The sequence below is a fragment of the Salvia splendens genome, chromosome 6 (assembly GCF_004379255.2).
Source record: "Salvia splendens isolate huo1 chromosome 6, SspV2, whole genome shotgun sequence".
Lineage (NCBI taxonomy): Eukaryota > Viridiplantae > Streptophyta > Magnoliopsida > Lamiales > Lamiaceae > Salvia > Salvia splendens.
Window position 1 is genome coordinate 8,789,256 of NC_056037.1, and position 23,265 is coordinate 8,812,520.

General features: G+C 37.2%; 2 protein-coding genes and 1 pseudogene across 6 annotated transcripts; 2 read left to right on the forward strand and 1 right to left on the reverse strand.

The window, feature by feature from the left end:
• Positions 1-1,435: 1,435 nt before the first annotated feature.
• On the reverse strand, positions 1,436-3,937 carry LOC121808095 (pentatricopeptide repeat-containing protein At4g21190-like). 5 transcript variants are annotated; one of them, XM_042208453.1, is made up of 6 exons: positions 3,783-3,899; positions 3,652-3,702; positions 3,415-3,505; positions 2,375-2,473; positions 1,939-2,295; positions 1,436-1,819 (listed from the first exon to the last, which is right to left on the reverse strand). In XM_042208453.1, exons 3-6 carry the CDS (start codon positions 3,502-3,504, stop codon positions 1,481-1,483), a joined length of 885 nt encoding a protein of 294 aa, XP_042064387.1. In that variant the 5' UTR covers position 3,505; positions 3,652-3,702; positions 3,783-3,899; the 3' UTR covers positions 1,436-1,480. The 5 variants fall into 5 exon arrangements, with proteins under 5 accessions (XP_042064387.1, XP_042064386.1, XP_042064384.1 ...); XM_042208452.1 differs by having other exon boundaries at positions 3,415-3,511; XM_042208450.1 differs by lacking the exon at positions 3,652-3,702 and having other exon boundaries at positions 3,415-3,511; positions 3,783-3,937.
• A 367-nt stretch (positions 3,938-4,304) lies between these two features.
• Positions 4,305-15,308, forward strand: LOC121808736 (annotated as a pseudogene).
• Positions 15,309-18,198: 2,890 nt separating this feature from the next.
• On the forward strand, positions 18,199-22,933 carry LOC121806529 (nuclear/nucleolar GTPase 2-like). Its single transcript, XM_042206597.1, has 11 exons — positions 18,199-18,524; positions 19,008-19,141; positions 19,270-19,399; positions 19,510-19,667; positions 20,198-20,299; positions 20,410-20,514; positions 20,875-21,003; positions 21,232-21,372; positions 22,019-22,119; positions 22,286-22,343; positions 22,502-22,933. The coding sequence occupies exons 1-11, from the start codon at positions 18,284-18,286 to the stop codon at positions 22,775-22,777; spliced, it is 1,575 nt and encodes a 524-aa protein (XP_042062531.1). The 5' UTR covers positions 18,199-18,283; the 3' UTR covers positions 22,778-22,933.
• The last annotated feature ends 332 nt before the right edge of the window (positions 22,934-23,265 follow it).

A 23,265-nucleotide genomic window follows, 5' to 3' on the forward strand; every position in this document is an offset into this window, starting at 1 on the left:
ATGCAAATTTCATCACAAAATTGTTCAATGACTTGGCAGTTAATTTACTGTAATTTCATTTGAGGGGTATAAAATTTTGTTTTTTCAATCATATTCTATACGAAGTGAATGGTATCATTGGTATACGTATGAGTACATACAATATGGATCAAGTAATTTTGCATAACTAAACTATATTTTAAATTATGCACTATGTACGTACGAGTACATATCATAATGAATTTAATCATGCGTATGGTTTATGCAAAATAAGTAAGAATAATGTAAGTATATCAAACTTTGTAAAACTAGATTTTGAACCAGAATAAAAAGAACACAATTTTCATTTCTCCACCCTAACTCCGATTCTCGAATACATCCAACTAAAAAAAATGAAACCTAGCTTTCAAACAAGAATAGGTATTGATGCATCATACAAAAAACTATTAACATTATTTGAACCCCCTTACTATACACCAAAATTAGTGAATATCTATATGAGTATCCTACTGCAAATCTATGCTAAAAATTGTACTACAACAGTATAAATGGAGCATTTGCGGAAGCATTTTAACTATATAGCAATGAATAGTAAGTTATTTCAAAGTTAGAAATCTAAGAAAATGTGAGAGTGTTTGGCAGTCACTGTGTAACCACCTTGATAGTGAAATGAGCCTACTGTGTGAATGTGTGTACAAATATTATACTTGGAATTTTGAGTCCCCCAATGTAAAAACTGTAAGGATTTATTTATTTAATTTTTTAACGTTTCTTGTCTCGTCTTTAGCTCAATCCTCTTTCATTTCTTTCCAATTCTCATGGAATAATTGAGGCCCTCCATTTTCTTGCTTATATATATTTACGAAATCTCTTTGCAATGCAACTCGTTCACTTTTTCGTCTCTCCAAAAATACTAAGTAGTTCGAATATTGTGTGAGAAATGGGGTTGATAGAAAGACTAGGAAGAATTCAAAGCCACTGCAGAAGGCTCTGCTGGAGAATAAGAGCAGCGGCGACTAAGACGACGAGCAAACAACAAGTGAGGTTCCAATATGATCCATATAGCTATGCCATGAATTTTGATGATGGATTTGAGAAGGAAATGAGAGTGGAAGAGAGGGGCTTTGCGGAAGCTAAATGTGAGGAATGTGTAGAAAAAAGGAGAATATTTGTTTATGTTGTGGTAGTGAATTAGCATCAATTAGCTAGAAGCAATTTGTTTTGTTGTTAATTGGTGCTTTTATATAAATGGGATGAAATTTGAATCTTATATCTACCTTTGTTATGATTAGGTATCCTAGTGCAGTGGCAATTTAATGTTAAATCATTTTATTAATGGTTTTTCATAGTATGTGACTATTAAGTTTGAGGTTTTTGGAAGGTGACCCAAAAATAATTCATCCAGACATAAAATTCTCTCTCTCTCACACACACACACACACAAAGAATCATGTACTACACAACAAGATTACCAAAACTAGCCATTAATAAAATACAGTTATCAATCTTCAAGGGTTGTTTGAGGTAGATACAAGTTAGTTTCCTCATTGCAATTATCACTACTAACCTCTGCATTCTCATGCAGCTCAACTGCATCACTATTAGCTTCTATTGCAGAGCTATTCACTTCACTCTTGCTTTCAGTTTGATCATCAGCATATTTGCTTCTTATCTTGACACGCTTACCTTTAATATATTGGTATTCCCACTTTGGTGGAGGATACTTCCTGTTCAATTTCTCGTATTTGTCCAGCATGTTGAGTTTCTTGAAAACATCCCCCACCATCGTCACAATTGCCACGCTTGGCCTGATACCAAGCTCTTCCATGTCAGCAAATATCTGCATAGAGGAAGACGATTTAGCCATCATAAATCGTGATTTTAAGAGCAAAGCACCCTCAGTTTCACAACAACTAGAAAAAGGCGCGAAGCTTGGTGTAGAGAGATTGAGAAGTGAACCTCAAACATCTTCTCATGCATTTCTCTGTGATAGTAGATGGAAACCATCTTCTCAAAGAACATGTGTGGCATACTTTCGATGTTGCGACTAAACAACGTTTGCCATAGTTCTTCAGCCTCCTCGAGCCTTCCATCCTCAGCCAAAGCATTCAGTAAAGTGTAATAGCTCCCCATAGTTATTCCTTGCCCTTTGCTTAGCATCCATTTTGTCACCTGAATTATCCTCTTCCACTCCTTCTCATTCTCGAGACTTTTTAAAGCTTTCTTCACAGTGATCAAGGGAAATTCTAGTTCCCAGGCGATGAAGGAATCAAGAGCACCATACACTTCCTCTTTCACATTTGATAATCCCTTGATCTGAAGCAAAGCGGGTAAAAGAAATAAATCAGATTCTACTATTAGCCAAAACTAGAGATCATGTGGGTCGAAAGCTTACACATTCAACAAGCTTTACGGACTTTGAAATGGTACCTATCCTTTTTTTGGTTTTCCATACGCGAGGATACCTTGGCCGAGGACCTTTAGCGGCGTATTCCTGAAAATATTACTAATGCATTAGTGTGGATATTTATTGTATCCTTGTTCCCTTCAAACCCTTACTAAGCGATGGAAATTTTCAACCTCAGAAATGTAACTATGGTTTTAAATTATTCTGTGAGTAGTTCCAAGATATGCCCACAAACAATCTACAGCAGTATTTATATGCAATGAGTGAAAATATCTAGTGAGAATTGGATATAACGAAAAATGGGAAATATGAGGATAGAGATCGTTGATCATTAATTATAGTTTCATTGAGGGTCGAGTTGTTAGAGGTTTGTCAGAGACAACTTTTATCAATTAAAGATAGAGTCAGACTCAGAGCTTATAAGTAGTTCTAAACTTCTATAGCAATAATATATAGCTCCTCAAGTAGTGAACAGTGTGTCCTTGGTCTTGGATTTTGGAAGTTGGAGCTGTATTTTACCGCCGGCCTCATTAGAGGATTTCGTATTCAGTACAATTCAATTTTCAAGATTTTTCTCCGTTCTCATTGTCTATCACATGCATAAACACGAACTACACATGCACACAAACATACAAATTTCCTTTAATATGAGATGAACAAATCATGATATTTGAATCCAATCGTTCGTATCTTATTCATGGAATACATGTTTTTATACAATGTGTAACTTGTGTTTATGCATGTTCAATTCTCGCATCTAACCTCTATACAATGATTTAACTATCTAGCAGAGCTGCCGAGCCAAACATAATTCTAGATCAGTTTAATGACCACAGACCAAATCATCAACATGATTTTGCTCCTACTGATAATTCCATGCCCCATTGTTGGTTAAAATTTGGCACTTGGCCAACTACAACCTCTCACATTCACTTGGCATTGAAAAACTAGACATAATAATGTTTATTAGGGTATATTGTTTGCAGTCAAGAAACCTCAAACGATTATGTAGTCAGAAAATTACTTACCACCAGACATGGATACCTATTCTTCCCAAATTCAACTGACTGCAGTCCAATACTGCTGATACTTGCAACAGAATGCCTCAAACTGAGCATCCTACAACTAACAATATACAGTATATTCATAAGTAATTGAACGGAATAGAAAAAAAATAGCATAAAAGAAATCATAACTCAGCTATTTCAACTATCAAAATCCAAAACTGGGCACTGCAGGCGAGCAAAATGATAAAAATTCAGCACCTTTCCGAAACAGGACTGAAAAAATTCCAATCACAATTGAAGCTGAAATCGCTTTGAAATATGAAATTATAGTTAGATAGCAATCGACGCACACGAAACACGCAGTTGAGTGTATTTCAGAGATAAAATACCTGAAATTGGGCAATGCGATAAATCTCTGTCCTGGGTTTTGACACCATTTCTATTTAGCTCATTTTACTTGGGGATGCACATGACTTCTATTAATCTCATTTTAGACCCCAAATATTTTTGTTAGAGCATCTCCGGAATGAGGTAAACATTGGGATAAACTCATTAAAGCAATAACTATCATACATTTTTTTTATATATATATAAATTTGATTTTCTAATAAGAAGGATATTTGAGAGGTTGTTATATATTTTCAATTATTAAAAGACATATTTACCATTTCTCCACACATATACTTTTTGTATAATTCTTTCTATATATCTTCTTCTAACATCTACATATAGAGAAAAAATAAAAATACCTTATAAATAAAAAATATATATTCTCAATTTATTTTTTTCCTTTGTTAGAATTAAATCATCTGCTTGTGAGGTTTATTTACTAAAGATTTGGAGGGCCGCAAAATTAATAGAAGTAAACAAGTAGTATTATGTATTTGTTAAAAAAAATAAACTACTCATTTTAAAAGTAAACTTTCTCCGTTCCCTTTTAATCAAATAAAAAAGAATAAAATAAAATAATAAATAAATGTACTTTTTTTTATTAAAAATATAAATGACTCAATTATTATAAAATTTTCAAAAATTAAAAATGGTTAAATTTTGGTGGAAATTCAGTAGGTTTTATATTGTGAAGAAGAAAGTTAATTTGAGTGGCGCTGAGTTTGTGATGATGATGGTGGAGGCAGAAGAGGGATCGCCGGCGGTTGAGTTTTGTAGAGCGGAGAAGGAACTAGCTTCGGACGAGTTTGATGTGATCGATATTGATGTTCTTTGGAGACTCTTGGACGAGCCTTCTAATCCTCCACACGTAAATTCTCTCTTCAATCCCTACTTTTATTTTTATCGGGAACTGTAATTGATGGGTTTGGGGCTAGTGATTTGGTGCCAGAGGATGAATTGATTTGGTGCCAGAGGATGAATTGATTTGTTTCAATGATGGGTATTTACTAGGTGCAACTTGCTGTGAAATTTGGTTTTGTTGCAATTTTGTGTATAATGTTGTAGGGCCTCTTGTTCCCTGAGTTCATGCAAGATTATGTTTTGTGTTCGATCCGAGTTTGTACTGGCTTCTTGCACGTTTATACCACATAATTTTGAAGGATTGTAGATATCCTTTTTTCTTGAAGTTGAGTGTAGTCTTTGAACTGGTCTAATGAACGATGTATATCACTTGCAAGACATAGAGGCATAGAGTCTTACATTTACTTATTGAATTGGAGCATTCATAGGCATGTCGAGAGAGTATTCGCGATTGCATCTTTGTGCATGTAGAGCATGGAGTATGATCTAATTTGAACATGGGAAGTTGTTTCATTTTTAGCATTGTTACTTCCAATTTGCAGGATATTAAGGTGGATAATTTATCTCGTGATAATGACCTAACAGGTTGGTAAGCAATTTTTTTTTGTTTCTGCCTCTTTTTATTCGAAGTAATGCATGTTTGTCATCATACTTGGAATTGGTGTGGTTTGGAGGCAGGCAATTTGGTAGCAACCATTTGTTTCATTAACTTCCAGTATGACAGATTATATTATTCCTCATTAAGAGAGCAGTGATTATCTTTGGTGCAGTGATTATCTTTGGTTCTACTTGTGTTTTTTTATCAATAAGGTTAAAAGTTCTATCTTCATGAACACATTTCAATCATAGTCAACTATTACTTTGATAGGAATGCAGACTCCAGAAGACTTTTTCTTGGTTAATGACGAGCACAATTTTGAAGCCTCAGAATCAAAGCGGTTGCTTTCAGATGGTTTTGTGGAATCTGCTAGGAATTCCTGCAATCCAGATGGTGAAATGCTTGAATCTTCGCCCCAGCTTAGCCTAGACAATGGTCGTTTTGATATGTCTGATACGCTGTGGGCAGAAGAAGAGATTGGATGCTCAGAATCGAGGTGGCACCTGCCAACAGTTTAGTGAAACATGATTGGAATCCCTGCTTAACTTATTCTTAAATGCCTGAGCCTTCATCATCACAGATTAGTCATGATGATAGTTTTTCCTATATGGATATAGGTGGTGATTTCCATAATTCCTCTCCTTATTACAACAATGACCATGAGGACGCTCCATGCGAGACACCTAGTCACAGAGAACAATTTAATTTTGATAGTACTAATCTTCTTAGTCAACAGTCTTCTGATGAAAAAGGCACTAACTTAGCTTTGTTTGAGGAACACAACTGCACTGAAACATCTTCCTTCAGTAGTTTCAGTAATGTTATTCATAAGCAAGACTCTTCAGATTTTCGACAGTTGAATCGTGGTAGAGATCCATTTCGAATGGAATACGGTGTTATGCCTGCCAGAGAATCCGCCAGTGGAAATGAGACTGAAAAGCCTTCCAATACCTTTTCCAATGAGCACCACAGAATACAAAGTCACGTCAAGGTTGAGAAGAACATCTTAACACCATCCTCCGACATAGCTTCCAGAGCTTCTGAAGTAGTCAAGTATGCGATTAATGGGCGTCAAGGCATAGATTGGTCTTCATCGAAGAATTATGGTATCAATTCAAAGGTTAAAACAGAAGATGAACTTTTTCAGTCAAGGAGAATTCACCCTTTGCATGGCTGGTGATAATTCTGTTAAAAGTTCTGCAGCTGTTGCTCACAATTGGAAACCTCTTCGTCAGGTTTCGGAGCATCCTGGAGTTATGCTGCCCCCATCAGTTAACTCTGGGAGTAATATCATAAAGATGGAAAATGAGGTGCCAAAGTTCTTCCGTCATATTTCAAATGTCAATTACCAAGGGGTTCAGAGTAAGACATCTGATCAAGGCAAGGCTGAGGATGATTCTGATTTGTGTATTCTTGAGGATATGAGTGCTCCAGCGCGTTCAAATCATGTTGTAATGAGTGAAAGGTCGGTCGTCACTAAACAAGTTATGACGTCTAGGGAGCCCGGCACCCAAATGGTAATAACACATTGAAGGCGGAAACCAAATGATGAAAGAGCCATGTTCCGAGTTGCATTGCAGGTGAATCTCTGATCAGCCTTAAGCTATCTCTATTGACACAAATGAACTATGTTAAAACTTTCTTTTTTGTACCCAACCACTAGTTAACTATTTATAATCTAGTTGTTATAACTCATAATGTAAAGCATCAAGAAATATACTGATTATCAGATGTTCCACATCTACAACTGAATTAACATTTTGTTTTTCCTGCCCATTGTTGCCATCATTCTGTGAAGTACATTTTTTTACATTCCATGTATAACTTGTGTAGCCTATGTATGTATTACTGCTTTAGACTAGGTATTTTGTTCAGTTCAAACAATCATATTCTTCGACCAGCTCTGCTGTTGAACTCAACAAACTAACTTTTATGTAATGATATTTAGCTTTTGGTGACTTCAACCTTAGGATGTGGTGATTATGAAAAAATATTAATTGGTTACTAAGTACTCCCCCCGTCCACCGATAATCGTCCCATTTTGCCATTTTCATCCGTCCACCAATAAATATCTCATTTACTCTTTTTACTACTTTTGGTAATGGACCCCACATTCCACTAACTTTATCTCACTCACATTTTATTATAAAACTAATATATAAAAGTAGGACCCACCTTCCACTGTCATTTTCCTTTAACTTTCCATTACATTTCTTAAAACCCGTGCCCGGTCAAAGTGAGCCAACTATTGGTGGACGAAGGGAATACTTTTTTCTTCAAGTTCAGTCCTCTTCTGAACTTTATATCATGTAGTTGTAGGCGGTGATTGCTATTATTTGGTCCTCGGGTTTGGGATGTATATTTAAGCTGATATGTTGATTATTCTCTGCATAAAAAAATTAATGGGTAAAATGCATGAAAATTCTCTGATAACAATTATTTTATGGAAACCCTCGTATAAGATACAGGACCAAATCCTCTTGTATTTTTACTCATAAATATGCACAGCTTCCCTTTTCCAAATTTGTTTACCAAAGTGCCTTCAGTTGGAGGTGGGGATGGCCCAGTGGGTGAGAACCTTTTCAGGTTGAAAAAGGAAAACAGGTTTGCTGCAGTTTTTTAAAAATTGTTGTGAGGAACATTCCTATTATCACAAGGGGTTTCGTTTTACCCACACTTACTCTGTCAAACCTCATTTTGTACTGCCATTTTTTACTATTTTTTTACTTTCTGAATGCTCCTTATATTAATTTCATGTAGCGGTAATGTTTTACTGGTGGTAGTTTCATGTTTTCATACTGAGGCGGAGAACTTGCTGTACTTGAAATATAATGTTGGGCCATTTCTTGGAGAGTATTTGATCTTGATTACTTGGTGAAAATACTTAAATACAAGATTTTGATTCATTGCAGGATCTTTCTCAGCCGAAATCAGAAGCGTGTCCACCAGATGGAGTTTTGTCTGTGTCCCTGCTGAAACACCAGGTACATATGTTCACTTCATTTTGAGAACAACAAAGATTTTGCTGTTTATCTGATGGTAATTTTGCTATTTTGTAAATGTGTTGTGTGGGTATCCTTATTGTGAATACTTTCGTGTTTGATATGGAGGGAAAGCAGAAACAGCAATGCACTCCAAATGTTTGATAAATTGACAGCATGTAATAGCACAAGATGTATGAGATAAATAACTGAACTGGAGAAATTAAACTGAAAAGACAAGAAAAGAAAAGAAAAGAAAATGGAACACTCATCTTGCGAGGCCACGCCACAAATTTCTCCATACACGGATTTCCTCCACCCAAAAGTGATCTTCTTCAAAGATAACTGTACCTATTGAGACTTCCACAATATATTGACGTAATCTTATCCAAATTAAACAGATCAAAGATATTATTGCCTATGGCATGTCGGGGAAAAAAACTAAACAAATCATAGGTATCAAATTCTAACAAATTAAGGATATGAAATCCTATCTTATTATTTAAAGATAACAATTGAAATTATAACTCATAATCTGCTGCACCATATCTTCCGTATTGCATCTCAATATGTTCACCATTTTGCTGCCAAGAATCACTCCTCCCGGATTGATGCTTATCTTCTTGCTGACTTTGTAGTGATTTATATGCCACAACGTCTTGGTCGATATCAGTGTTAGCATGTCTTCACCCTTAAGATAGTCTTATGCAAAGTTTTAGCTTGTGTCTATTAAAACTAGTGTTTAAAATAGTCTTTCGTTTCATTGAATGTTGCTTTAGTTGAGACCCTAGAGCAGTTTGTAATCATCAGGCTGTCAGGAATTTGATTTAAAGTTTGATTCTTTGTGGTAGAACTATCTCAATTTTTGGATTGCCAAAAATACTGGGGACCATGAATATCTCCTGCTGTTAAAATACTACAGCATCTCCTTAATTATACTTTAAATTTCAACTGATTATATTTGAGTTTCCTTGCAGCGTATTGCTTTATCTTGGATGGCTAAAAAGGAAACAAGGAGTGCGTGTTGCTCTGGTGGGATTCTTGCAGATGATCAGGTTCCTTTGGTGGTTTTGCTTATTTCTTCTTTTGTGCATATTTCATGGCGATTTCCGTTAAATCATTCTCAAGTTCAATTTTGACAGGGACTTGGAAAGACAATATCAACAATTGCACTTATTCTAAAGGAGAGAGCCCCTCTGTCTAAAGCTTCTAAAACTAATGTAAAACAAAGTGTGACAGAGATGTTAGATTTGGATGATGATGATGATGATGTTATTCTTGAAAAAGGCCATGCTATGGAAGGAGCTGAACATGTTATGGCTAATGGATATCCTATCAACAACTGCAAGATACCTTTGCAAGCAAAGGGCAGGCCTTCTGGCGGCACCCTTATTGTATGTCCAACGAGTGTCCTCCGACAGTGGTCAGAAGAGTTGCACAACAAAGTAACTAAAGAAGTTGATCTCTCTGTTCTAGTATATTATGGAAGCAACCGGACAAAGGATCCACATGAACTGACCAAATACGATGTGGTGGTTACAACATATGCAATTGTGAGCATGGAGGTGCCAAAACAGCCTGTTGTTAATGAAAATGATGATCTCATAGGTTCCTCGTCATCAGTGTTATTAATAGCTTATGGCGGCTTATGGCGGTCGGTCAAAAAACCGCCATAGGGATATGGCGTTCGGCATGGCGGTATTATGGCGTAAATGGCGGTCGATAAATTAACAAATAAATAAAATATAATACATAAAATAAGATGCAAAAAAATTAGAATAGTTATAGGAAAATTAGAAAATTAAATGGTGGAAGACAATAATTATGGAGACGCTTTCATCGAGTAGAATAGTTATAGGAAAAAAGAGAGAATTATACAGTGGAATTAATCCATGCATCGAGTAGAACAATTATAAGAAAAGAGAGAGAATTAAATAGTAGAATTAATACAAATTGAGCATCCACAATAGTGGATTAGTGCCCGCCCTAGCTACAGGCTAGCGGCTAGGGCGGGCGTCTAGTCCACTATTGCAATCGGCTAACGGTAAGGACGAGCGCGGAGCGGACGAGAGGTTGGGCATAGACTAACCGGCTAGCCGATCGCTGGCCGCCTATTTTGCGGCGAGCAATAGGCTACCCAATTTATTTATTTATTTTTATTTTTTTATTTATACTCTATATTTATAACTCATTCCACTTCATTTTTTTAATATTTGATAAACACCAATAATTCAAATGAATTATATCGTATTTGTCAATTTATTTGTTGTGCTAGGGCATTGGCTAGGCTATTGTTAGCCTATTGCTAGGCTGTTACTTGGCTAGGACAGTGGCTAGGGTTTAGGGTTCAGGCTAGGACAGTGGCTAGGCTGTAGGAAGGGCATGATGATGTGGCAGAAAGAGTTTTTTGCTAGACTATGCTAGTCTGATGCTATTGTGGATGGTCCAAGTAGTAGTACATAAAAATTTTCAGGTATCTTGAATCGTGAATGAAAATCTAGAATTTGGAGCCTTGTGCGTGTGGAGACTGGAAAGACGATAACTTGGATTGACAGCAGCGGTTATGGTTTTGAAGCCAGAAACTCCCATAAACCCTATAAATAGACTGTTTATAATGGCCAATGGGCTAGGTTACATGTCACGTGGGCCGGGTAGTGGGGTCGTTTTACAAGGCAAAAAGGCATCTCGACCGCCATGAAAGCCATATCCTGCCACGGCGCTTCGCGAATGGCGGCCGCCATTCAAAAAAGGGAGTAAACTGCCATATCACATGGTGGCGGTGGCGTTGAGCCTAGAAACTGCCACCGCCATCCGCCACGGCGCCGCCATCTCCGCTTTTTAATAACACTGCTCGTCATATAAAGATTTCTCATCTGGTGGAAAAAGGAAGCTACATGAAATTATGTTTGACAAGAAATCATCCAAGGGTAAGAAGACTCGCAAAGGAATTGACAATGAATCGCTTGAAAATGCATCTGGTCCTCTTGCCCAGGTTGGATGGTTTAGGGTTGTATTGGATGAGGCTCAGAGTATTAAGAATCACCGAACTCATCTTCGTGCTAAACGCAGATGGTGCTTATCTGGGACTCCTATCCAAAATGCAATAGATGATCTTTATAGCTATTTCAGATTCCTCAGACATGAGCCATATGCCGTCTTTAGGAATTTCTGTGAGCAACTAAAGGTTCCAGTCAACAAGAATCCTAGTAATGGCTACAAAAAGTTACAAGCGGTGCTGAAGACTATAATGTTGCGTCGAACGAAAGGTAAAAGCTATCCTTGAATCTAGTTCTATTGTTTTACTGTAGTTTTAGTCCAGACTGGAGTTGTAACAAATTGCTTCTCTTCCTGCTGTCCTGCATAGTATAGACTATATTCTACCTGTTAACCTAGAGGACTTGACTTTAAATCGGTAAACGTGCTAGCTTTATTTTGCCATATAGTGAAAAGTTTTAATGGCTTGGAAATTAGTTCTTCAGTTTAACCGAATGAGCATCTGTTAGGAGTGAAAGGCGTGAGGGGAACAGAGAGCACGAGTTATGCTCCTTAATCAAAGCAACAATGTGTAAATGCAGAGAATAGAGGAACGATCACTTGATTGAATAGAATATAAAGAAATAACAATCCTCCGCAGAGGCCTACGACCAAGTCGTCCAATACAAATGATCTCTCTAAGATGATCAGCTACTCCTACTGACCCGCCTTATATAGGCGGCTAAACAAATCTACAATAATTCAAAATAACAATAAAATCTCTGAAATTGAACTAACTAATCAGGCGAGATAATATTGGGATTTCCCCTATTATTCTGGCCAAACCTCTCCCCTCCAACAAACATCCGTATCAACTACCTCACTCTCGAAACAGCCTTGTCCTCAAGGCTATGTTAAAATTCAAAATACATCACTCTGTCCGGTGGAGGTTCAAACTCATGCTTTCGAGTAGTAGCCAGAGCATCGAACCATAGAAGATTGCCAACTATATGTAGGAATCGCAGCATGACCAGATAGGAGAATGGAGCGCCTGCCAATGAAAATAGAGATCCTGGAAAGGAAACCGCCATAGGTGTGGACTGGTGGGCAGCGGAAACTAAACATCGCAGCAAGGACGAGAACGGAGATTGAAACTGCATAATGTAAGGGCCGGAGGTGGACAACAGCGGTGCTGTCACTGGTGCTAGTGTAGGTGGAGTTGCTGGTGTAAGTGGACTGGGAGGAGATGGTGGAGGCACCAAAACTGGAGGTGTAATGGGTGGTTGTACTGTCAAAGGTGTGCACATTTGTTGTATAGGTAGGGCCTGTTGGATGGCGTGTAGAGTATTCTCCTTGTCTGTTGTAGGCGGACTAGAGGACAACATCGGAGCTGTCACCTTTGCTAGTGTAGGTGGACGTGGAGGAGATGGTACTGCGGCGAATGCTTCATATACATTCAACGCCCCATTGCCGCCAAAGCGTTTCATCAACTCCCTTGCAAACCGAGCCCACGCCAGATCCGGAACTCGCTGTCGCAACAACTGGTACCAAGGGAGGGCAGCGCCTGCCAAAGCCTGGTAGGTGGGCAAGCCAAGCGAGTATTGCTCCCACCCGTGCCAACGCCCACCCGGTCCTCAGAGGCGGTTCGCGTGCTCAATTTGCAGTATGTTTTTTGCTTCGGTCAGATCTCTTGTTACACATGGATATAGGTTGATCTCAATATTAACCTCTTTTCTATTTATATAATAGGAATATCAAGCAGCTGGCACTGTGAAACAGAATTATGTCAACATATTATTAATGCTTCTAAGGCTTCGACAAGCTTGTGATCACCCTCTTCTTGTTAAAGGCTATAACTCTAATGCAAAAATCACTTCATCAATTGAGACAGTAAAGAAGCTTCCTCAGGAAAAACAAAGTTTTCTTCTGCATTGTTTGGAAGGTTCTTTGGCGATCTGTGGAATTTGCAATGTAAGCAGTTTTTTGTGGGTCATGTTGTTTAATACTGCTCTAATTAGGGGTTCTCTTTATTTCCCTACTAAAAAAAGTTGTTTCTCTTGTCTTGCTTTTATCTTTTGTGGTTCTCAGTTTCAATTGTGGAGGTTCGTATCTCACATTGAGAGATTTCATTATGCTTCTTACTGCAGATGCACGAATTTGAGTTTTATTCTATTTTCTTCTTCTAAATGGTCTAGAATACTCAGCTAAAAATTCTTGTTAGATTTTTGTTGGTTTAGGCTGGTAGCTTGCGAGCATTACAAATCCTCATAAATCCCAGTTTCCAATGAACCTCGAGACTGATCTCTACATTGTGGTATTGCATAATGCATATGGTTCTCCCGTTAATTTTTACATTGAAACCAATCAAATCTATCATCCATTCTAAACTTAATAATTCCAATATTTTTAAATATTTATATGTTATTTGTAAACTACTCCACCTCTCATAATTACTAGAGTAAGTTTTGTGTTTATAACGTTACTCCTTACTGGATCCACCTGAAGATGCTGCTGTTACTGTATGCGGGCATGTCTTTTGCAATCAGTGCATATCCGAGCATATATCAGGTGATGACAACGAGTGTCCAACCAAGAAATGCAAAACTCCTCTTAAAACGTCTAGTATATTTTCTATAACCACACTACGGACTGCTATGTCCGGTCAACTGAGTACGGAGAGTACTGCTGAATGCCCTGGTTCCGGAGTCGCTGAAGCTTCCAAACCTCAATTGTTGAGATGTCCTCAAGATTCTTCAAAAATTAGGGCTGCTCTCAATATCTTGCTGTCCCTTTCTAAACCACAGCATTTTGCAACAGAAACAAGTTCCTCAGAGAATATCGGAGGTGGCAATGGTAAGTTGTGTTCTGAATCCGGGGATGAGAGCAGAACATCAGACGTATGTAGTGACTCCAACAATTCGGTCAAGGCTGTGGGGGCAGAAAAGCATTGTGTTCTCTCAGTGGACTGGGATGTTGGATTTGCTTGAATCATGTCTAAAAAGTAATAACATTCAGTATCGTAGGCTTGATGGTACGATGCCTATTACTGCTAGAGACAAAGCCGTTAAAGATTTCAATCTTCTGCCTGAGGTTTGTATGACAACTGACAATTTGACTATTGTTTCGGCTTGTGTCATATTGGTTTTAATTGTGAAAAGCTTATCTTCAGGTTTCGGTTATGATCATGTCTCTGAAGGCTGCGAGTCTCGGGCTGAACATGGTGGCAGCTTGCAATGTGATCCTTTTGGACCTATGGTGGAACCCGACGACTGAAGATCAAGCTATAGATAGAGCACATCGTATTGGTCAGAAACGCCCAGTTTCTGTTTATCACCTAACTGTGAAGGACACAGTGGAAGATCGCATTTTAGCCCTACAGGTACATTTTCTTTTCAAGATTTTTTTATCGTACGCTTCCTCGCAAAATTGCAAAATTGAACTTTTAATATGGTGTTTAATTTTGGTGAATCAAACAATATGAAGCTTGTTTGATCATGTCATCATTCATGAGGCACACTCCAATGTATCCAACTTAATAAGATCCCAACTGTGATTAATATAATGCCCAATCGGAGTGGGTGTACCATGCATCTAGATGTAGACAAGTTTATTCCATCATCTAGATTATAATACGTTTTCTCACTTTGACAACGCTTATGCAAATATTTTGGTGTGCTCCAGCAAAAAAAAGAGGAAGATGGTCGCATATGCCTTTGGAGAGGACGAAACAGGCACCAGGCAGAGTCGACTCACAGTGGAAGATCTGAAGTATCTGTTCAGGGCGGATTAGGGATGTTATAGAGGTTTGTTTCACTCGTATTCTTTATCCATTCTTTATCAGCTAAAGAAAGCAGCAGCGTCTTAGCCGAAGAGTAATTAAGCTCTAGCATACAGCAAATCTCTGGGAATCTTTTCAAAGATTTTCCCAGGTTTGACATGATCTGATTTTTTGGACCAGTGATCTTTCTCTTTGCTAAAATCACTAGGTATATTCTTTCTATAGTCTGTAGCAGAAGAATTTCAAGTACAGATGGTTCTTGTCATTTCTAACTATTTTAGTGATTTTTTGGCATTGCTGGAGGTTCCGAGATGAACTCGATTTCATTCATTCATTGCTGACCCTAGTTCGAAATGTTGGGTTGGGAAGGGGATTCGGGGCTTAGAGCATCCGCAGCGGTGGCGGTTGGCGCCACCGCCGTCCGTGCCAGCGGCAAGGCGAAGGACCGCCACCGCTGCAACCGCGCCGCTGGCACGGCGCTGCTCGATGTATCGAGCACGTCCGTGCCAGCGGACGCACACGTGGCGGTCTCCCATTCGCCAACGGCATAGCCGTTGGTTTCAAACATTTTTTTATTTTTTTTTAAAAAAAAATCGGATTTTTATTAAAAAAATCGATAAAAAATAAAAAAAAAAAAATTTCACTTCCCCCAAAAATTATATCCGTTTATAACCGTTTTTTTCCCCACTTTTTAACCGCAAGGTAGGAAGAAGGCGGCGGCCGAACGACGTCGCGCCGCGACTCCATCTGCCCCTGCTCCCGAACCCGCACCCTATGTTCCACCTCCACCCCCGAACAACTCGTTGTGGGCCCTTTTGGCCCAACTCAATATGGCCGATAGGTCAACTATGACCCCCACGCAACTTCAAACGCACGAGTCCATGATATTGGGTCTCCAAAAACAATTGGGGTTGGTGCCGCCGGATGCGTAGTCTTCCTCGGGTTATATTAGCCAATAATTATGTAATTTTTAATTTTTAGTATTTTAATTATGTAATTTTTAATTTTTAGGATTTTAATTATGTCTTTTTATTTTATTTGTAATTTGTTATTTTTATTGTGGTTTTTTTAATGAATTTTAGTATTATGAAAATGTTTTTGTGTAATTGAATTTTATATTAATTGTGCTCGTCCTTGCGGAAGAGCACAGTTGTGGGTGTTGTGCTCTTGCCAGAGAGCAGGCATGAATAGTACCGCCCGGGCCCACAACCGTGCCGCTGGCAAGAGCACGGTTGTGGATGCTCTTATATACTTCTTGAACATACAAACGATGTCGTTGTACGTTGTACATATGTGCGACTACTTATTTCCTTTTTTATAGCACTCCCTCGGTTCTATAGTAGTAGAGACATTTCTTTTCGGCACGGAATTAGAAAAATGATGTATAATGTATTAAATAAAAAGATTATAAGATAAGAGAGAAGAAAAAGTTGAGAGTATAAAGTAAGGGAGAAAGTAAAATAGGTGACAAGAAATGTGTTGATTTTTATTTTAAAAGGAAATGACTCCACTACTATGAAATATACCACAATGACTCGTAAAGAAGGGAGTACTACTTTTTAATAAAACAATGTCTCTTTTTTTATGAATAAATAAAACAAATGTTTCTAACCAGACAATATATAGGTTTGAGACCCATAGGCAAGGGCATCGGGATGGAATAAAACTGACCACTTCTCTCTGTCCACCAATAGGAGTTCATTTCTTTATGGCACAGGTTTTAAGAAATGATAAGAAAAGTGTATGGAAAAAAAGTTAGTGGAATTTAAGTCTCACTTGTATATATTAGTTTTAAATGAAATGTGAGTATAATGAGTTGGTGGAATATGAGACCCTATTATCATTTATAGTAAAGGTAACCCGGGACTCCTACTTGCAGACGGACTAAAATGGAAAACGGGACTCATCTTCACAGACAGATGGAGTATTAACTAATACTATCATGTTTTCATTACAATTATAGATTAGGTAAATACTTTTTCATATCAAATGGTTACATTTGGACGCGCAACTGGAAAATTGTGTGGAATTACGAGTATGTTCTATTTTTTTAAGAATGAACTAAAAAAATGTTCCTTGAATTATAAGTTTATCTCGTTAATAGTCCATGAACTTTAAAAATATTTACAGTAGTTCCTGGACTAAGTGTTTATTTCAAAAGCTGCTCTTCTGCATTTTTTCACCTGAAAATGCCCTTTTGGGGGCTGCATAATTTCGTCTTTACCCAATTTTCACTTTTCAATCTCATATTTTTCAATAATGTACCAAATTTGATATCATTTCAAAATAAAGTTCTTCTTCCATTTGTCATTCTTCACTTTATTTCTTTATTTCAACTTAAGTTTAAAATTTATATTTTAAAATACCAATAAATTATTTTAAATAAAATTATTAAACTCTTGTTCATAAAAAACCTAGCTCAAACTCTCAATCTAACACATGAAAAGTTCGGCCTCAATTATTAATTCTATATTTAAATTATTTATATTCTAATTTTAATTATATTCACAATGTATTTTAATATTAATTTATATTTTTCACTTAGATTGAAATTTTCAAATAATAGCAATAGATATATGTATATTTATTTTATAAATAGTAATTTATATAATTTAAAAATTATATAACAAATATGCATATGAACTACGATTGATAATAAAATATCTAATAAATAATTTAATCATCCAAAAGTAACATTTTAATTCATACTTAATCCATTCAATGTTACTTGAGTCGTTTTTTTTCCAAGAAGCTTGAAATTCATCGTACCGAAAATTTTGGTTGGTAAAATAAAAGTATGATTTTTTCTCATACCGTATTTTCAATAATATACTGAGGTATGATGATTTTGGTAAGGTATACCATACCGACCCATCTCTAATGCAACCGCTGCTTTCCCCACGACGATGAGGACGTGGAGGGATAGCCCCCTCTGTCTCCACCTTTGGGACCTGTGGGGGCGAGACGCTCGCAACATGTTCCTTTCCTAGAACGTGAGTTCCCTCCCGTTGGTAATGCCCTAAGACTTAATCAACTAAAAAATTACAATGAAGTATAATTCAATTGGTAAGACTCTTTTCATTAATCTAATAGAACGGAGTTGGACAAAGATGAAAAATCAATAGTTATCCATTTTATAGTATAAAAGGAAAAATCTAAAAATAAAATACATTAATTACGCCATCAATATATACTTATTTTTTTCTTTGACCTAGAGTACAAATAGCGCTACCGCCGCTCCTCTCATTCCTCTCTCCCCGCACTGTTTGTTGCGGCGGTATAATTGTCGGCGGAATCAAGCGAACAACCATGGCAAAGAAGAAGGAGAGGTCCGTCAATGTTTCCGGGAAGCCGAAGCACTCGCTCGATGTAAACCGAGATAACAACAAAGGCAAATCTAGTAGCAATGGACGGAGCGCCGCCACCGTGCGCCGGCTCAAGATGTACAACACGCGCCCCGTCCGCAACGCTGGCGGAAAGATCCTCAAGCATGACCTCCAGTCGAAGGAATTGCCGTCTACTCGGATTATGCCTGATCGTCGCTGGTTCGGTGCGTTTTGCTGCTCAATTTCTATTTCCGAATTTATGTTTGGGAATTGATTGCTTCTTAGTCATGTTATGCAGTGGTATTTGATTATTGTTGCTTTTCCGAGCTAACATATTAATGGAATGTTGATAATTCAAGTTCGATTTAATTTTAATACATAGGCTGAGGAGCTGAAGTTTTGAGACTATATGACTGGTCACGATGTTATATGAAGTTATGATTGTATGCTGATAATACTATTGACATAAAAATCATACACAGATGTTTATCTATATCATTATGTTATTTGTTTGAGTAGTCTGGTCATCAATGTAAATGATGATTGCAGCCTTGCATTGCCATTGTTAGAATGCTTTGTTACCGATTAGTTGTTTGGAACTCCCATTTAGTAAAACATTATCTCAGCATATGGAGTTGCTATATTATACATTTTGGTATGAAAGAGAACAGGCTGAAGCTAACAATTTTTGTTGGTCACACTGCTAGGCAACACACGTGTTGTAAATCAGAAAGAGCTTGAATACTTCCGTGAGGAGCTTCAGACTCGTCTTTCAAGCAGCTATAATGTCCTTTTGAAGGAAAGGAAGCTACCCATGTCCCTCTTGAACGATCATCAAAAGGTGTGAAGGACAACACATGAATCTTGTGCATTACTGAGGACAACCTATCTACACAAACTATATACAGTCTTGCTTACATCTCTTTGGTTGCTGATCTTTTCATTCTGTTCTTCTAAATGTGTTTTAAGCAAGCAAGAGTCCATCTCCTTGACACACAACCTTTTAGTGATACTTTTGGTCCTAAGACGAAGAGGAAGAAGCCCAAACTTCTGGCGTCTGATTATGAGTCATTAGTCAAGAGGGCTGATGGTTCTCAAGGTAAAAATTACTTCTATTATTTACTGTATCATATTTTCCTATTTGTCATGTCTATGGTATTTTATCTTCTTTTTCAAACATGTTTCTTAACTTTTAATGATTTCATGCAGATGAATTTGGAGAGAAACATGGTGCTAGCACATCCACTGAAGGGGATGAAGATGGGTTCAGGGATCTCGTACGCCACACAATGTTTGAGAAAGGTCAGAGTAAGCGTATATGGGGAGAGCTCTACAAAGTGATTGATTCTTCAGATGTGGTTGTCCAGGTAGATTTTTAAAAATAACATGGTTTTAGTATATCCTTGTGTAACTGGACTTATTTTGTAAAATTACTTTCTGGTACAAAAATTATTTCTGTGGAATGAATTGAATGGCTTTAGTGTCTAGTAGTGAGACCAAGAGATATGAAGATGACCTGGCTAGTAACAGTTCAGAAAGGTGATTGGGGAGTTGGTGCCTTTTTGGTGTTTCAGATTTTTGGTCTAATCATAACTGGCAAGAAAATTCTTGAAATCTGGCTAGTTTTAACTGTTCTTACTCTCCGATATAAAGTGGACTAGAACAGTTCTTCCCCTTCTCCTAAGTCGTGAAGGATCTTGTTTTCACCATCTGCAATGTCAAAAACAGTGTTTAGGCCAGTATTCTGATGGAGTACTTTTGCTGGCTTCCTCTTTGGAACTCGTTGGCTGTTATTTGCTCTTGTTGTTGTCATTATGCTTTAGTTATATGGACTTTTTCTAATATCCCCTACTTTGGCAATGACATTATGTTGGCAACTATTGATGTTCTATGTCAGGTATTAGATGCCAGGGACCCACAAGGTACACGGTGCTACCATTTAGAGAAGCATTTAAAGGCCAATTGCAAGCATAAGCACATGGTTCTTCTACTAAATAAGGTTTGGGACAAGAATTGCATATTTTTTAGAGCATTAGTCTTAAATCCTTAGTGAGCAGTATCTTTTTTTTCTCTGATTTTATTAATAGTCCTCCCTCTTTCCTTATACAGTGTGATTTGGTTCCTGCCTGGGCTACCAAAGGATGGCTTCGGGTACTGTCTAAGGAATACCCTACGCTGGCTTTTCATGCAAGCGTAAACAAGTCATTTGGAAAGGTATTAACATTCTTCTCACCTTTAAAACAGCAATGAAGAACGATTTCTGATGGGTTCATACTCTTATCACGCATTCACGCCAGTAATTTTGCATTATAAGTTGGCGCGGGGTCCCATGGTTGCTTGGTCATAAAATGATTTGTTGGTGGAAATCATGACATTGATAAAATCATTCCCTGGGACGTACAATTTGGGCAACTACCATAACTATCAAAAGACTAACTCTTATCATTCTTAGTTTTGTGAAAAGAGTTTGCCATCAAATCTATTTTCCTGTAATTCAAACCTCAAAGCTTTTGTTCTGTAAATTAGATCTAAAAGCATGCTGATCTTTGTTTCTGGCAATGTTTGTATTTTTAGGGTTCTCTTCTGGCTGTATTAAGACAATTCTCCCGTCTTAAAAGTGACAAGCAAGCTATATCTGTTGGATTTGTTGGATATCCCAATGTTGGGAAGTCGTCAGTTATCAACACTTTGCGTACAAAGAATGTAAGACGCTCTTCATTCTATGTTTCTACTTTTGACTTGGCTTATATGCATTTTCTGGCTGGCATAAAAACCTCAACTTTCTATACTTTTACTTTGATTGGCACATATTAGATTCAATTGTTTAGTTTTTTACAAGACCCACACTGTTTCCATTGTTTCTTATGTCAATCGCCATTTCAGAAGTACTCCCTTTAAACTTGTATGCTTGCTATATCTCTTGATGAGCAGGTTTGTAAAGTTGCACCGATTCCAGGGGAGACGAAAGTATGGCAATATATAACACTCACAAAGAGAATCTTTCTGATTGATTGCCCTGGAGTTGTTTATCAGAGTAGTGACTCTGAGACTGATATCGTCTTAAAGGGTGTGGTATGTGTCAATTAATTAATCGTATGTTTTTATTTTTCTTGAGCTTATATTTATGATAAGCTTCAAAAGTCGTGGCTGTTTTTTATATTTTCTAGATTATTTAACCTGCATTAAAGATTGCCTCCCAGTTATATTTCTGAAAACAAAGCTAAAATTTTTGGGTAGTTTCATCTGTTTCATTGATCGAACATACTGGATTAGGTTCAAACTCTCGACAACCTTTCTACTGATCCAGTTTTATCCTTTTAAAATGGAGATCAGATGGGATTAGCATTTTATTTGTTAATTTAATTTAAATGTTTACTATGTAGAGTCAATTGTTGAATGGTTCTATTGATACTGCACTTCATTATCATCAGAAGCCAAGTGGGAATGAATGATTAATGAGACTGAATCAAATGAAAATATTGAAGTTTGTAATTTCCTCAGACCATAATTTAAGATGCAGAATTTTGAAGGTGCTCTGCATAATTAAAGCTTCAACAAGACCTTCTACTTCTATCCAATCTCAGATTTCATTCTATTCATTGCCCCCATGTTTTGCAGCAATCATCAATGTTATTTGAATATCATCTGAATGGCAATTGGCTTTTTATCCATTTGTCTCTTAGCAAACATTACAGTTTGCCTGTTTCTTTGTTCTCAGGTACGCGTGACAAATTTGGAGGATGCTGCCGAGCATATTGGTGAAGTTCTGAAACGTGTCAAAAAGGAGCATCTATTCAGAGCTTATAGGATAAAAGACTGGTAAGCACCATGTTTTATGATTTAATCAGTAGTAGAAATATTTTTTCTAATTTATTTTTCAATGGAGTTTGGGTCGTGATCCTTTCTTGTTCAAATACTAACCATTACTTTACACTCGACCCTTATATGCTATACAAAACTGAATAAAACACTTGTTGATTTATAGGGAGGATGACAACGATTTCCTCATTCAGCTATGCAAGTTGACTGGTAAACTTCTAAAGGTAATCTCTTTCATACCCTTCATCTAAAAATGTAACTCTTTCTACAAAAAAATCTCAAAACTGGCTGAATAATCTTAATATAGGCAATAGTTGCTATATCTTTTAGTAGTTGTAGCCTTGGAAAGAAACATCATGCCATTTTTCCTTCCATGTATTAGGGAGGTGAACCTGATTATATGACTGCTGCGAAGATGATCCTTCACGATTGGCAAAGGGGCAAAATACCGTTTTTCATTCCACCACCTAAGGAAGATGATCAAGCATCAGATGACCTTGAGACCAAAGCTGAGGCTGACACCATTGCTGATGACAAGGAGGCGGCCGCCAGAAAGGGAATTGATGCAGTTATTTCATCCCAGAAAATAGATACACTTGTAATTCAAAAGGATCTCTTCAGTGAGCAGGAGTTGACTGGAGCTATGTCGGAGTCATAGATAAGTTGGCGCGGGGTCCCATAGTTTCTTCTTCTACGTGTGTCCCTTTTACTATTAAATACATTGAGGTATGGTTTTATCTATACATTACGTGGCATTCCATATGTATTCAGTTTTGGAGCACTTAATACTCTCTGATGCTTAATTTTCATGTTACATGCACTCTACACTGTCCATTACCTCAAAACTCCCAATTTTGGAAAAAAATACATTTTTTTAAACACATCCAATGAAAATTAGTAATCCTTCCCACATATTTGTATTTATTATGCATGCTTGTAGAGGAAGTGAGTGTTTGTGTTTCCTTGGAATCGTAATAGTATGTTTAAAAAGTTAGTAGTACTACTAGTTTGCTATTTTATGGTTTAATGCGTTCGTAATATTTTTGATAGGCAGGAGACAAAAAATACACTAATTTTTTGTCTAAATATAACAAGAAAGAAGATAAATAAATAAATTTTGCAACATGTTAGTAGCCATATTTTCAT